This window comes from Hirundo rustica, chromosome 13 (genome assembly GCF_015227805.2).
Source record: "Hirundo rustica isolate bHirRus1 chromosome 13, bHirRus1.pri.v3, whole genome shotgun sequence".
Classification (NCBI taxonomy): domain Eukaryota; kingdom Metazoa; phylum Chordata; class Aves; order Passeriformes; family Hirundinidae; genus Hirundo; species Hirundo rustica.
The window spans coordinates 4,286,404-4,303,381 of NC_053462.1; the positions used below are offsets into that span (position 1 = coordinate 4,286,404).

Sequence of the window (16,978 nt, forward strand, 5' to 3'; positions counted from 1 at the left end):
AAACAATCTGAAAATGGTCAGCTCTACCCAGATGCCTGAAAATACAGGAATGCTCAAAACCACAGTTTTTGTTACACTGTGGTTTGGTGTCATACTATAAAATTAGTTCAAAATTCCAGGAGTGCTCTTGACAGTGGTGTTACAGTGTAAAATCACATCATGATTTTACAACATGTTTGCTTTATTCATTGTGAAAAAACATTTATTTACTTGTATATGAACGGTAAGTCAGTAGGGATTTCTGCATGCAAGTCGTTAATCAGTTAGAAACCAGGGAATTCAGGGACAGATATGTAAGCTGCTGGTTTTGCTCCATCTTGTGTGATGGTTTTAAATCTGTGTTAAGAGTTTTATTGCTTTTAGCATGAAGATAATAACATTCATCTCTCTAATGTGTTTAGAGATGTGCTCTGAAAAAGTGCACTCATAAATATATGATTTTTAAAAAACCTCAACATAATAAATAAGAATCCTGAACATAAGTGAAATGAGAAAAACAAGGGTGAAATTTGAGGTGAAACCTAGAGAGAAAAATGTCAAATGTTTGAGGTGTATTTTTAAGGTACTATAAGGGAAAAAAAATAAAGACACAGTTACCTGAGGAGAAAGTGGAGATGACTGGAGGTGCCCCAGTGCTGAAGTCAGTTTACTGAAAAGCATCTGGGCAATCCTTCCTCTTTTTTGTCCCTCTCCCTGTTATTACTGGTATTTAATCTGGGAGGAAGACCTCTGTGGTTGAAAGCCAGCAGGAAGAGTATGTAACCACAATCATGAAAGCAGTTATGGAGGAAGCAAAAATCAGCAGCTTCTTTCTAGGAAGGTGAATTGTTTATCCTCAGTGAGACAAGCTGTCTGATACAGATCAAAGTGCTGGATAAGATGTAGAAGAAAAAGTGGAATTTGTGGCCTATTGACGAAATGATTGTGGATTGGATGTGGCAGACATTTCACTTACAAGGTACTATGGTTTGGGGGTCTCCTCAATGCTAGTGTTTTTAATGGATTTCAAGAATTTCTTTAGCCCTGTTTCTTTCAAATGTTGTAGCTTTTTCCTCCTCCTGTAACTAATTCTGAGCTTGTCCTGTACACCTGCAGGCAGCTGAGCTGCCGAGCTCTGCTTTCTGTCTTGTGAAAAACCCTTGCTCATTATTGAGAAACAGCTTCTTGATGAAGCCGTGAGTGGATACTCACAGGATTTAGGCCCAGGCCCCTGTTCTAAATCCAGGGTAAGTGAAATAAGATGCTGTGTTACCATTGGCAGTGTGAGACAGGAGCCTGGTGCTTGTCTGTAGTGACCTATGCAAGAGGCAATGGAACAGCTTGGAAAGGGAGATGGTGAGAGATGAATTTGTGGCAATGCAGCCATAAGCAGAGAGAGTAGGATGGATGGATGGAGATGGTGTTAAGAAATTGGTAGAGCTGGTGGCTAAATATATGTTGTGAATGAAAGGAGCAGTGCTGTGTAAGCCCATGGAAAGATAGGAGATTTCCAAGAGAATGCAAATGAGATGCACGAGTAAAAACCAAACTTGGGAGCTGCAGGAGGGATGTTATTGAAAGATAAGTAGCACAGTTGGCTACACTGAAGATGACTGACAGGTTGAGGAGAGGAACTGCAAAATATCAATTTCAAATTGTGGATCAGAGTCTGCACTGATTCCAGGCTTGGTCATTGTGACAGGGAATTCGGTTCTTGTAATGCACAAGGGCAAAGCTCTTGGCAATAGAAATCTGTGAGCATTAAGGTGAAAACTCACTTAAGTGAGTTAAGTCAGTATTTCTAATATGGAAAAAATGAAGGCTTGGCTTGGATCAGAGTCAAAAGAGAAGACGAAGGAATAGAGTAGACAGGAAGGAAAGATAGTGGGCACCAGAAAGATAAAGTGATCAAGTATTGCCATGGGGAAAACAGATGATTGGAGGAAGAAAAAAAGTTGAATGTGTCCTTTATCTTTGGTAGGAAAAGAGGGTGACATAAGGCATGTGTCAAATTGAAAGGAAGGGAAAGATTGTTACGCTTGCCAGTGTTCTTTGAAGAAATCATTAAAATCCTGTGCAGAAAAACAATGGAGATGGACAGATAAGAGACAAATGCAATTATGAGACAGGCATGATGGTGATGCAAGATTCAGTGAAATCAGAGAAAAAATTGTTTTGCAGGGAAGCTGGCCAAACAGAAGGAGTGTTTATACTGGAAGAGGTCAGCCTCATTTTTATTTTTTTTTAATCATTCAGTTTGTGTTATGGTAGCAGAAGGGCATGGTGTGAAAGAGAGCAGGAGCCAGATCTGAGACTGAATAATCTCTGACTTTTCTGGTCTTGCATTGCAGTGACTCAGTCATACCAGTAAAAGTTAAGGAAGAGTAGGAAAGGGAGCTGAACTACTTAATCTACTCATTTGACCTGTCACCGCGACAAAAGGATCATTGACTGAGAGAGGAAGGTGCGAACAAACCCAAAGAACATCTGTCTCTTTAAAAACAAAGACAACAAGACACACCTCCCCCTAAGCAAAAAAACCCCAAACCCAACAGCAAAACACCCCGGCCTGTGAGCTGAAACTCTGGGCTCCCTGTGGTTGAGAGGTTGCTGTTGCTGTGCACACAAAGGAAGGGGGAAGTGAGGGCTGGACCCTTTCCAGCTGCTCTAGCAGTCCTGGCTCCCACAGACTGTCTCAACACATCAACCATTTCAGAAGTTCTAGTAGTTGGTCAGAAGACTGTGATTTCTGTCCATAGGTGTTAAAGGCTGGTGCAGGTTTATCCCAGGTTCTCTGAATTCCAATATCTCGGAGCCTGGCATACCACACACTTGGTGTAGAAATTGTTTCTAAATATTAAAGCAGTGTCTCTTGACCTGTTGCACAGAGATGTGGTCGAAGTGTGGCTGATGGAACCAGTGACCAACTGGCTTGTCATGTGTGATTGACTGAGAGCATCACTTTTGTCCTCACTCAAGCCCTTGCACCAGAAACTTTCTGGAATCACAGAAAGTTGTGGCTGCCAGCTGTGGTGGTCAGCGTGTGTTTTCCAGATTGCTGTTGAGATAACTCTAACCATCCAATGGGAAAATACAGGGTTTTCCTTTCTATAGTAATTTTTAATTTTTGCTTTCCATGGGTAGGTGAGTTTGGCCAAGCTTGGCTCTTTTAATTAAAAGCTCTCTTGTAACGAAGATGGAAAGGTGTAAAAGAAGTGCAAAAGGAGGTTGTGTGTATTCTTGTATATATTCTTGGCTGGCTGTGAAGTGTTCAGAGCAAAAGTTTTTTCATGTATGTCTAAAATAGCTGTCAGTTGATTCAGGAAATGTGGGTAGTACCAAATGAAGCCATCTCCTTACAGTAAATAATTCTTGCCCTGCCAGAAGCAGAGCAGAAGGATTTATAAGCTGAACAGAGGTGGTTCTGAAATCCTGTGAGAAAAAGCCCTCTGCTTTTGATTCTCCAGATGAGCTCTTTGAACTGCGAGTAAAAGCAAGTTCCTGCCTTAACAGATTTCCTCGTGTGTTTGGGTCCTTAGTGGGATGTTTCTTACCGAGGCCACTACGTCACCTTGTCCCAGGTGGTTTATTTTCCCTGACAGCACAGCAAGTGGCCTGTCAGAGGCAACAGCACAGAGGAGTATCCTTATTTGCCATTTTGGATTTTTAACTTGTTGACTGCCTTCTGTCTGGCCTAAACTCAGAGCTCCAGATGAACTAGGCCTTGGGGGCACACATGAGTAAAGCAGCCCTCGAAAAGGTGAACAAAATGTAAAATTTGTGAGACACCAATTCCTTGTAAAACTTGTAGCCCTGGTTTTCATCCCTCTTCGGAGCATTCGCTTTCCTGCTTCTCAGTGAGTGTGTTAAGTGAACTCTCCTTTACTGCCAAGCAACTGCTGCTGCTGGCTTCTCAATAGACTTCCTAGAGTTCAGATCCTCTAGTAATAGATATAAATTGTAGCTCTGCTTGATCCAGGCCTGATTTGCAGTCTGTAATGATTTGAGTCGGTGCTGGTTGTATTTACCTTTAGAATACATGCAGGGCCCTACTTGGAATACTAGCATTGACATGAGACTTGAGATCTAGCATCTGGATGTGAATTTACATTTTATGAATATTTGCTGTTGCAGTGAGTCAAACAAAAACCTCAACAGAGAGAACAACCAGCACTCCCAGGATAAAAGCCTGGGATTGGTACCAGCATTCTTTTTCTTTCTTTCTTTCCTTTTTTTCCTTCCCCCCAGAGCCTCCTGATAGCCTCCATTACCATTTAGTTGTCATTTGCTGCTCCCTGGCTCTGTTGGTTTCTCAGCTTAGAAACAGCTGCCATGTGATGTGAATGATATTTTAAAGTCCCGTGTTTGAGTTCTTGTGATAGCAATGTGCAGGGAATTGGCAAGCTCCCGGAAACAAAATGGCATGCTTTATTTTGTCACTAGAAGTATGTTCAATCTGCTATTTGATTCTCTGCAGCATTTTGATTAAGAGCTCCAGTGAAGTTATGTGAAAAGTGAAAATCCTCTTTATTCTTTCTCTCCAAGAAAATGAGACGCACAGCATTGTCAAAATATTTGCCTAATCTTGCAGATTTGGATACTTGTCGTAGTTCTTCTGACAGACCAAAACAATGGTCATTAAATGAGAAGCAGATGCAGTAAGTATGCAAGCAAGCTTACGGGGAGAGACTGAGGAGAAGCTGCCAACAGAACTCACTAAGCACTGGAGAATAAAGAAAAACAAAACCTTTTCTTGCTATTGTACCCCATAAATAATAATTTTCCTCTAGTAATCTAGGCATTGTACTCTTCTGCATTGGTGTTTTCATATGTTCTGGTGCAATATTGACTTTAAATCCAGATGCTCCTTTTGGCTTACTTGACTATCTTTCTTGCCAGGAAGTGAAAATGCCAAAGAAATGCTTTAGCTTGGTTTTTTGTGTGTGTTTGTTTGTTTTGAGGTTTATTTATTGGGGTATGGTTTTTATTTTTGTTGGTTGGTAGTCGTTGGGTTCTTTTGTAGTTCTTGTTATTTCCCTTTTCTGTTTCTTTTTCCTTTTCACTGCAGCACTGTTATTTTAGGACTAAAGGACATTGTTGAGGAAGAGAGTGGCTATGTTACATTCATAGTTTTGTGTGATTGGGAAGACAGAAAATAATGATAAATTCTCTATCAAGATGTAGAGTATGTTTCTTGAGCAGGTAGTTTTTAAGGTCTGCTTTGTGGTTGCAGAGCTGTGATGTAGACTCAGGACATTGGTCCAAAATCTGCCTTAAATTGCAGGCAGAATTAAAGCTTTTCAACTTTTCTATTGCTCCAGGTATTTCCTCAAACCACAGAACTAAAGATTTTTTTCTTTATGAAAGGGAATTGAATTGTTATCCAGAATCTCCAGTCCATGATCTGTATATAGTCAAACTCATTTAGTTGATTGCCCTTAGTGTTCGTGTATTCTAGTATGTCCTTAAAGCTCTCCATAAGTTACAGGTTTTAAGTGGCATGTGATATTCCTCATCCTTGAGTTAAAAATAAAACTAAATGTTGGCAATATGGTTGCGTAACACTATGCAATTGAAACTCTCCCTGCTGCCCCACCCTTCAAATCCTTGCGTCTCTTCTGGGATTGTGCATAGACACAAGTGTGCACACACATGTACACATACGCACGGACAAGTCCCTTTCAGTGAGAACATAAAGAAAGTGCTGGTGGTGCACAATAAGGATGGGAATATCAATGTTTAAACAATGTATTGCTGACAAATCCATGCAGTGGGCTGCCTCTAAGCCAGACCTAGGGTTGTACAGTCTGTTGTTACTCCTTGTTTCTAGAGTAAGGACAGGGTGTGCTGCCTTCACAGCAGCTCAGATTGACTTGGCTTGCGTGAACCTGTCTTGTATCAATTGTGCCCTTTCTACTCCAGTCCATCAGTGAGCAGTAATTCAGATCAGATGGCTGCAAGGTCTGTCTGCAAACACTGAGCATCTTTGTCATCAGGGGTTTGAAATTTTTTTAGTGCATGTGAAGTGTGCTCATGGCTTTGATCTAAAAGGACTAAGTCAAGGCTTTGCTTGCAGGCTCACTTCCTGTTGACTATGGCTTGGATTTATTTGTGTACAAAGGCTGGTCACTAGAACTCACCTGCAAGGCTTTGGAAATGTCCTTCCATGTGTCTTGTGTATGCTACTGTATCCCTGTCCTGTCCCACAGTTAATGACAGCTGCTGGTAGAAAAGCTATCGTGTTAGGCAACACCAGGCACTGCTGGAATTGTGTTTTCCCAGACTTTGGGGGCAGAGTGAGGCACTGCTGGTCCTCCTTGCAGATGGTGCCATAGGAGGCAGTGATTTTTCTTTGATATCAGGGGCATTGAGCTCTATGAGAGAACAGGATCTTGTCAGCCCAAGGTTTTTGAGATGCAGACTGTTTTACATGCTTCTGGTGCCTATTCACAGATTCAGTGTTGCCATGCTCCAGATAAAGAATAGCTAAAAGTGTCTGCTGTTGTATTTGACTCTTGGGTGTTGCTATAGTGTTTGCTTTAGAATCTTCTTAGTTTCTTATTTTTGCTAGTTTTCAAAGGGTTATGCATGATTTTTGAGATAGGAAGCACTGTGGATATCATAGTGTGAGTTCTAGAATTCAGGATATATATTTCCCTAATCACTTCCTTAATTAATGTTTTGTCTTGGGTATGATATATTTGGAGTCTGAGAACCTGTGAGATACCTGAAACAACCTATTTTATCTATTTTTTTTTTTCGGGGGGGGGGAGGGAAGAGATACTGGTATAAAGAAAAATTTGGAAGCAGCTAGAAGATAATAATTGGAAGATAATAATTCTCTTTCTGTAGTTCTTGTGTCAGTGCAGAAGTGATTCTTCTGGCCAAGGATTAAAACCAGTCAAATCAACCCAATACCCAGGTTTAAACATCTGGAAAAAATGTTATAATTCTTGAGAGAGAGACAAAAATGTTGATCATTAACTGTGGTTAGAGAGACTTTATTCGCACATGTACAGGGCCAGTGTGCATAGGTGATACTTCAGTGGATACAGCTGAGTGTAAATTTTGGATCGCTGTAAAGGGTTTGCATCTTTCACTCTGAGTCGGTTCCTGCTCATTGGCTGGGTGTCCTGGTTTGAAAGGCAAGTGTCTGCCAAGGAAGGCGAGAACCTCCTTTGGAATGGAAAAAATATGACCCTGCTCCCCTCGAGTTATTATAACTTAGATATTAAGGGGCTTTCACGCAGAGATATGGGAGGAGGATGAACAGTTCCATACTAGTGTGTGTGTGTAACAAGACAAACAAACCACCCTGCAGCAGCAGCTAACAGCAGCAGGAGCCCAGTCCCAGCCCGCTCCCGGCTGCGGCACCGTCCCCTCAGGTGCAGTTCCGGGCACAGCCGCCAGGGGCGCTGCTGGCTCCCGGCCGGGCAGGGCAGGTGCGCTGGCTCCCCCGCGCTGCAGGGGGCGCTGTGGCCGCCTCTCCCTCACACGGTAATGGCGGGCGGGCCGCAGAGAGGTTCAGGGCTGCGGCAGGAACCGCGGAGCGGCGGCTGGGATGGCTGCGAGGAGCAGATCCCTGAGGAGCAAATGATGTGTTTCAGAAACTCCACAGCTATAGCAGGGCGTCCCCTGTAGCAAAAAACCCAGAGAAGCGGCGGGGCTGGGCAGGGGCGGCCAGGCTCCTGAAGGCAGCCGTGAGAGGCTTCCCTGGATGGGGAAGGGGCTCGGGATCCCGGGCTTTTCCCTGGGGCACTCAAGTAGATGGTGAGCGTCCTTTCCAGTGAGGTTGGGTGTTAATAAGGTCCCAGTACAATGGCTGCTCCCACAAGCAGAGCTTTGCCCACAGTAGGAGAAGGCAGCAGGAGACAGAACTCCACAGGGGTGGCAGGTTCTCCCCACAGTGACCGCAGCCTGTCTCCTCTCCAGTGTCGAGAACCTGAGCGGGAGAGGAGCTGAGCCCAGCCCTCACCCCTGCCCTGGCCAAAATCTGAGGTATCCAAGGAGAAAACCCCCAGGTAAGAAAGTAGCCAGCTTCACCCTTCCCTCACCTTGACCGTTTCAGTACTCTGAAGTATTGGTTGTTATTGTCTCTTAGCAACAGACTGGACAGAATTCCATGAGAGAAGCAAAAGGAACAATCCTAATCCCCAGCACTGGGGCCAGAAGAACCATTCAGAGGCCCTCTTCTGCCCAGATCTCTCTTGTAGGTTGGTTTTTTTCCTCCCCCCAGCATACTTTTAATGTAATATAATGTGTCTCATCGTTCTGCTGCCTGAACTGCATAGCTTGGGTTTATTTTAGGCTGCACCCCTGAAGTCCCTGGCACAGGTAGCTCTGAGTCTCAAGGGACACTGACACAATTGAAAGAGCTGAGGCCCAGAGCAGGGCACTCCTCATGAAGCCCTTCAAACACAGGTTGGATGAAACAATGACCTTTGGAAAAGGTAGGGTACGTTTGATGGGAATGGAATTACACACCATTTCTCATCTTATTGACGTTATAATTTTGCATTTATTTGTTTTACTTTATGACTGTTATTTCTCTTAGCATAAGAAGGTTTCTTGGGCACAGTGTGATGCATTTTGATACCTTTAGAATGTAGGGAGGAGCTGCTGAAGCACCAAAAGTGGTCTGAATTTTCCATTTTCTGAAGATTTGGTTGTGTAGCCTGAGGTGACTGATGCTTCTGAAAATTAGACAACTGGTGTAAGTACTTAAGCTTCAGCTCCTGACTAACTTGCTGAAGGGATGGCAAGTGAGAGTTTGTCTTGCCACAGCTGGGAGAAGAAGCCTTAACTCTTCAATGAGCGCTTCAACCACTAAGAGCTCCCCATTCCCATTGATTAGTTCCAAACTCGAGTTTAAAGCTAGTCATAAGTTAATGTAAGAGATAACAGGAGTAAGTGCTTCTCACATGTTCAAAATGTTGGTGGTTTTTTTCAGGTTGTAGTTTCTTTGTACCAGCTTCAGCTGGCTTGTATAAGGGGACTGTAGCAAAACCAACTGACTTGAATTAATGTTTTTTAATCAGTGAAATTAAGCTGAGGGCCAACTGGAAGACTTTGGTTCTACTGGAATAACATTTCTGATTAGCTGAAGGCTAAATTACTAATTCCAGTGAGGGATTTTGAAGTTTTCATTGGGCTTAATGTGCAAAGCCCTTAAATATTCTGTCATATTTAGTAATCTGAAATACTAGGGCCCTATGAATCTGTCTCTAAAAGGCTAAACCCCACAAAAATAGTGCTAAAGTTTTTGCCTTAATATTCTAAACTGAACAGATGTTGCCTTTAGTGACAGTTTCAAAATCTCTATGGAGCACAAGTACATTATTTGAATATTTTTAATGTGACAAGTAAAGATTTCAATGCAATTCAGTACACACAAACTTAGAGCATTGACACCAATTAACTCTTAAACAAAAGCTTTAATGTTTTCTGAATATTAGACTCTAATGATGGCAGCTTGGTGAGATGCTATTTCGTGTTTGCTGTTTAGATATGTATCTACTGAAATGAATATAAATTGAGTTCTAGCTCTTGATTAGTAATCTATACAGCTGTTACCTTCAACTCTAAAATCTGGGCCTTTACAATTCAGGAGGGGGAAAATGGACAATTTCAGCAACGAGAAGAAACGTTGGTGAGCTGAATTAAATGGCTGGTGATAATTGCGATAGCTTACAAAGAATGATGCTGTGTTATTTACAAAAGCTCCTTTTTGCATGGAATCTGATGTCTTCTCCCATGAGCTTGCTTATAATTCATATTCCACTTTAATATGCCTGCAAAATGTGCTTTCTTTCTGTGTACGTATTATTTTTAGGATGTTATGTTTCCTTGGTGCATACACAATGAGCCTGAAATCCTGTAGGAATGTGTTTAATTTGAAAGTTTTATCCTCTGGGCCTGGTTAATTCAAATAGGAGGCTCAGAACAGTGCTGCAGTGCCGGCAAGAATGCGGGAACGGCAAATCATCTGCACAAAAGGCAGCAGAGAGCCCAGGTGGCTGTGGTGCCTGTGCTGGAAGGTGCCACTGTCCTCAAGATGTGCTCTCTGAAGCTGCTCTGCTTCTCCTTTGCTCTGTCAGTGCTGGGAAGCGAGGGCTTGGCCAGCTCTGCTTTCCTTTATTCCCTTAGCATCGTTCCTCGGCATTTTGTAATTACAGCCTCCCCAGATGCGCTCTCATCCCGTGGCATGGTGCGGAGCAGGGAGCTGCCTGCCTCCTCTGCCGCTGAAGCCATGCCTAGACAGGATTTGGAGGGGGATTGCTGGTGTCTTTTAAAGCTGGAAAAAAACGGAATTGTGGCCAGTTCAGGCCTCCACCCTGTATTTTTTTGGTAGATGGAAGGAATACACTTGCTGAGTCCGTGCTTCTCCGAGATCAGTAAGCTGTGTTTGTTCCGTAGGAATGCGAGGGCTCAGGAATTCCAGTGTGCAGCCTGCTGGAAAGCGCTGCTGGCTCATGGGCAGCAGAGGGGAACGGGCCTTGCAACCATGGCTGGGGGAGAGAAATGAAAGGCATTTTTTATAATACTCCGGGCAGCATATGCAGGATGTTATGTCTGGCTTGGACTGGGCTGACGTGGTGCATCGGATTTTTTTCTTATAATGCTGGAAACATAGCTATAAAGGAAATTCAGAGATAGAAATGGAACAAAATTAAAATGAAAAGCAAGCTTTATATTTCACAGTGCATAATTTGTAGCATCTTTCCTCAAAGAAATTGGGCTGCCACTAGAGATACGAAGCAAGCAGCATAAAATTTTCTGCAGATTTATAATCCACTTGAATATCCAAATTATGGCAGCCCCATTCTGTGACTTGGGAAAATGCACAGTTGTGGGCAGCTGTGGGGTGGGGCTGGGAGATGCCTCCGAGCAGCTCAGCTAAAGGAGGATTCCAACTATGTGTTAGAAAAGAGGAGACAGTAGGGTGGAGAAAACAGAGGAGAACTTCTGCCTTGTGGCTGGCCAAGGTTTGTACATGCTGATGCAGAAAGGAAAGGTATTAGCTCCTTCCTGAAAAGGGGATATGCATTTACTGATGTCACATGTCCTTTTCTCTGGAGGGTGGAGTGGCTCTTACCACTTTTCCATTGCTGCTCATGAGCAACTGGAGTTGAAACTCACTTCCTTTCAGGAAAGGGGTTGCAGTCAGATTTTTCTCTGGTCTCTGATGGTAGACTTCTGTTCAATTGGAGACAGCACACACCTGTACCTTTCTTGAACTACGTCTGTCTTCGCTGGCTTTCATTTTGATGTGATGCAGGATGGGTTTCCTTTCTGTTGGCAGTCCACAGGCTCTGTGCCGTCCTTACCCTCAATGGGATTCACCAGTCACACCCCAAAAAGTACCCTCTCTTTTTAGGAACAGAAGTGTTGGAAAGCCAACATATGTGTATGTGGGGGAAATCCCAGTCAGTGCTCTACACCTGATCAGTGGCTGTCAAGTGCCTCATTTATTTCAGTGTATTAATAATGCAAGTCCCTGAGGTTGGTTATTGTCTCTGGAGTTTGCTGTGTGCGAATGCTTTTCTATTCCAATGAATTCAGTAATCAAAGTCCCATTGGCAGGGCCAGTGCTAAGCAGCCCCTGGCTTAGAAAAAATAAGCTGTGGTTTTCTGTTTTGTTTTGTTGTTGGTTTCTTTTTTCCATTATTTAGGCTGAGAAGTATACTGCCCAGGAATTTTCGCGTACAGTCTAGATAAGAAATGAAGGCCTTCTTTAATCATTTTATATACTAGGAGATAGAAGAGAATGAAAAAGCCATGCCATTATATCTGCATCTTGCTTAAAAATGAAATGCTTTGTCTGAAGGAAAAACAGACAAATTGTTTGTTTGAGTTAGTTGCCTCCTTCAGCTTTCAGAAGTCGCAGGGAAAGAGTTACTCCCCTTGCTTCCCTAGGAGTGTACACTGGGATTTCTAGCTCACATTTATTTTGCTGAGACTTTGGAGCCAAGTTTTTATATGTAGTTTTTGATGTAGGACCTAATTAGGCCCTACACATCTTAATACTTTTTGCTACATCTGCATTAAAGATGGCATTGCATATATTTGCATACAATTTACATTTAAAAGTTGGCCATGCTGTGTGCAATAATCATTTTAACAAAGTACCATTGACAGTCAATATACATATCCATGCAAAATATGTGGGGGTTGTGGGAATAAGCATACAAAAACATACGGGTGCACGCTGCTGTCAGTGTCAAGCAGTTTGGAGAAATCAGGGGTTCTTTTTTAACATCATAATTTTGTTGGAGTATTTCCCTCAAGAAACCAGGAGGAGCTTAAAGATTAGAGCTCCTGCTTTAACTGCAGGCTACGTGTGCAAGACTGAAACTGTTGTAGTACTCCAAACCATATCCCAAATCTGAGCCCATGCGCTGTGGTACGAGTGTCATTGCCAGTTAGGATTCCCAGATGTGACATTCATTTCTGGTACTTTGTCTGTGCCCAATCTGAATTTAAGTTGTAGTTAAAAATCAAATGGCTGGGAAAGTTTGAGGTTATTGTGTTTTCATTCTGGCATGTAGAAGATAGTCTGCTAATTTGTTTTCAGAAGTACTGCCAATGGTCAATTGTGGAAAATCCTGAGGGCTTCTTGGTGTTTTCCTGTGGAAGCACACTGGCCTGTTTAATTTTTCACTTATCTCAAATCAGAAAAGGAATCTACCAGTGGCAGGAAGTCAACCAAAGTAAAATATCAGGTGAGTAACCTTGCAGGGCAAAGAATCTGTGTGTGTTGACACTTAGGCCAAACATTTAGTCCATGAGATGCAGATTTACATCTTGAGTAGTCAATTTTTAAAACAATGCCAACAGAAGTGTCTGCTTTACTTGGCAAAACTCAGGTTGTTTTTTTTGTTTGGGGGGATCAACATTTCTCATTTTGTGATTATGACGATGTCAAAACCTTTCCAGACTTTTTGTAAAAAAGCATGAAAAGAGCTTGAAGTCTGCTGGTGCTTAGGCAAGTAAAGATCAGACAGAGGCATATTCTTTTCAGGCAGACTTCAGTGTTGATCTCTGGGGTGGAAACTGGGAGTTGGACTTTCATGCTACGGAAGAGTTGCACGAAGCAGCAGAGTCAAATGTTAATTTATGTCTTGGTGGTTAAGTAATAGGAAGAATCAAGAAGGATTAATAAAATCTTCTCATCTACAGGCAAATAGTTTCACTTCTTTGCGTTTACTTATCTGTCTCCTTTCATCTGTGTAGACATCACAGGCGGCTGAGGTTTGGTAAGTTGGCAAGCTGATGAATTAAGGATTTGATTTTGCAATATTGAAGTTAACTGGCCTTTATCTATCATCTTGATCAGATGCTGTAGAAATCTGTGTTCCTCTGTTAGGTGGAGAACAGAATGCATCCTCACTTTTGCAGTATTCCCAGATAAATGGAAAGGGTTTCTAAACCATGCACTCTCTTAAACTTGGTGTCACGAGTTTCTCCAGTCTGTTTCCTCTGCAAATTGAGCACAATTGAACTGCTCTGGGGAGCTGGGAGCTGCCCCACTGTTGGAGTAGCAGTGTGAAATTGGCTGAGCCAGTTCAGTGCTGTTATCTGCCCTTATCAAGCTGGGTTGTTAACACTGGGTTAACCACTGCGAGACTGGTGTAACTGACTGGGGATGACAGTTGCCATGTGTGCTTTAATCAACTGTGATTCTGCCCATACACTGCCTTTATAAAATCCAGTAACATTTCATCTTAATAGTCATTATAATGCTGACAATTAGTACTTTGGATTGTCAGTGATGTGAACATTTACATCTTTAAAGTGTGTGGGAGAGAAGATTTGCAGCAAGGTAAATGCTTCAGAGATACTGAAGTCAAGTCAAGGATTTTGGTCACTATAGACCTTACTGGTTTCCTGCTCCCTTCTCTGTGCTGGGCTTCAGCTTCCCTGCAGATGATGCAGCAGCTGCATGATGGGTGTGATACCTGCTTTTCCGTTGCAAGTTTAGGACAGCACCAAGTTGTGAGTCTTGATTCAGCTCCTGGATCTCTAATGGCTCTAAACTCTTGTGGCTTTGGGAAAACATACCTTGAAAATAGCTTGGTTTGCTCCTCCTAAAAAATCCTACATTGTGTTTAAGTAATTTAATTATGTATTAACTTTGTGCTTCCTGACATTCCCAATCTTTTTTTTATTTTTTTTTTTTTAATAACATTACCTCATCTAAAGGAATCAAAAAGCATTTTCTGAAGGGGCCCTTATCAGACAAAAGGCCTTCAGAGCACCTTTCCTGTAAGTGCATTCTACACCATGTGAATTCTAAAAAACCCTGAAATTTATTTTTATATATGCTTAGTAAAATGTGGGCTTAGTTTCAAATCCCATGAACTCTGAAGTTTCTCCTGCTTAGAGAGTGCTCTTCTGAGGTAACATTTCCACTTCTATATTTACAGACAGACATTCTAATTATCTGGATGATGATAATGAATGTATTGCTTCTAACCTATTCTGTGAGGTTTGAAAAAGCTGGAGGGTGATTGTAGATACTGCTCTTGTCTTAAACGATGAGAAACCAAAACATAAGAGAAGAATGCAGAAAATGGAATATAAAAAATTCATGTTTTACTAATGAAAATCTTCCAGATTAAGCACAAAAAGGAGAGGGAAAAGGAAAAGAAACTCCCACAGTAAACAAGTGAGATGTTTGAATCCAATGCAGAATGCTCTATGTATAATTGATGATTAGAATTTATTTTGATTGTGGTGCTCTTTTTACTTTGTAGTACTGAAGCTTAACTGCACTGTAAAATTTGTCAGGAAGGAAATCAGTGGCTTTTAGGTTTCTATTTTTCACTACATATAAATACAAAATCTTTGTGGTTTTTGTCACCTGGAGAGTTTTTTTGAGGATTAGTTAACATGAGTTTGCTGTTGATACCAGCTATAAATAATTAGTTACACTGGTATTTAAAGTGCCATCCTTACAGATCAATTTTAGCAACCTCCTGAAATCAGTTAGCCCCTTCATGGTATGCAAATGCTGTTTCAGACTGCCAGCAGGCTCAGGCAGGTGCCCGGTATGTGTTGAGACTTCATGCACATTTTTCTTTCCAGCATATTTCTTAGTGCTGCCATGTGCCAGGGAGGATTGGAAATAAAAATTCAGATTTCGGGGTAGGATTTGAGAACTGATAGTGAATTCCCCCAAAGAGAAGAAGGGGTGATTCCCAGATGCTGCCTCAAGACTTCTAAATTTTTGCCATTGTATAATGGTCAAAATTAAGACATTTGAAAGTCTTTCTGTGGAAAGAATACATGGGAGAGAAGGAGAAATCCCTTCCAAACCTCAGTTACCAAGGGATTCTGTGGCCATTGAGGTGGTCAGGGGCTGCAGCACAGTGCACGAGGAGAGGCCCAGTGAGCTGGGGGTGCTCAGCCTGCTCAGGGAATAGGGGATTATAGCACAGGGTGGGACCTCTGTGCATTCTTCAGCTTCCTCATGGAGAGCTGCAGAGGAAGGAGGTGACCTTTCAGGTACGTGCACAGCAGAGGGACAAGAAGCAAGCAGGAGCACACCTGCAGCAAGGGCGATCCCTGCTCGGGATGGGAGTGCTCAAGGACCTCAGTGGGTTTTCCAGGGAGGGCGTTGTGTCTCCAACCTTAAAGACTTACAAATCCAACTCTCTGTGGCCCTGAGCAAGCTGAGCTAGCTTTGAATTTAGCCCAGTTATTACTGGCCTATAATGAATTACCATTTTCTTCTTAATGGTGTTTATAAAGGACACGTAATGGTTTTCAGTGTTACATGGCTCTTTCTGAATGAAAACCACTGCAAGTTACTGGGGTTTATTTGAATTTATCACTAAACAGCCTTTGGCATTTAATAGCAAAGGAATGTTGTTGTTGTTGTAGCACATGCACTTCCAAATGTTGGAAATATGGTGGCATATGTTCTTTTAGTGCATGTTTTAAGAATTGCTATTAACTTTTAACAGGCAATATTTTGAAATTGTGAGAAATTAAGCACAAAACCTCATGAATCTTTTGTACTTGTTTCGTGCACTGTATGGAGATCCTTTGGGAATGCTGCCATTATTTCATAATTACATTGCTTGGCTGTTACTCATTTAAACGGAGAGCCACATTTTTCCAAAATAGTTACTCTGACCTTTGGGCAATTAGCATATGGCTTGTCAAAGAGGTGTTCAGCATTCTTTAGAGTGCCTCTGATGCAGTCTGATGTGCTCTTAATACTGGGGGGAAAATTAAGTTTGTAGTATATTCAGTCAGTGGGTGCAGCATGCAGATCTCCAGGAGCTGTGGGTAAATGTGTCTGAGGAGGGGCACTGCTAGGCTGCTTCTAGTAGAGCTGTAATGGAAAGGAGGAGAAATCTCTGCAGTGATTTGTGCTTAAATTTATGCTCTGAAATGATAGAAGCACAGGCTAAGATGGGAATCTATAAAATACTTGGCAGCCGGTGCATAACCAGTCAGGAAGTATTTTAGAAGTCAGTTGAAACAGGGAGGTTTTGCATAGCTGTTTTCTACCATTAGCTGTTTCATGCTCAGAATTGTTCTACGTTTAATTAGGTAGATTTGGGTTCAAAACCAAACAGTTTGAGAATTTAACATGGAGAGGAAATTACTTAGGAAATTGTGGTCAGGAAATGAGAGCACTGTCAGTTTATTCCATCTGTTGGTCACTCAGGTAAAGCTTCAGAACGTTTTTTGCATTGGAAATGGACACATTGTTCCCAAAAAGTTCTGAGGGATGCAGGCTAGCAGTGATTGCAGTTTATGTGTTGATTAATCTTCCTGCTTTTATTTATTTTCTATTCAGTTGTGCAAATTAATAAACTTGTAAACTTACATCATGATCTGACCTGCTACAGCTGTATCTTTCAAAGCACTTCAGCAAATATATCAAAATGCAAAGCATCACTGGCAAAAGAGGCCTTGTGACCAGACTGCCCTTGCAGAATGCTACTGTGCTCAGGACAGATGGATGCTTTGGATTTTTTAAATG

The 16,978-nt window shown here is 42.1% G+C and overlaps 1 protein-coding gene across 4 annotated transcripts in view; it reads left to right on the plus strand.

Annotated features, from left to right (window-relative positions):
• Positions 1 to 16,978, plus strand: part of RORA (RAR related orphan receptor A) — a 406,637-nt gene that overhangs the window by 148,387 nt on the left and 241,272 nt on the right. Inside the window, exons 2-3 of one of the 4 annotated variants that reach the window (XM_040077547.2) lie at positions 7,912 to 8,000; positions 8,081 to 8,188. The exons of the other annotated variants lie outside the window; for them this stretch is intronic. Of the exons in view, the coding sequence (XP_039933481.1) occupies positions 8,102 to 8,188 (87 nt within the window). The 5' untranslated portion in view covers positions 7,912 to 8,000; positions 8,081 to 8,101. The remainder of the gene's footprint in view (positions 1 to 7,911; positions 8,001 to 8,080; positions 8,189 to 16,978) is intronic. 4 annotated transcript variants of the gene reach the window in all.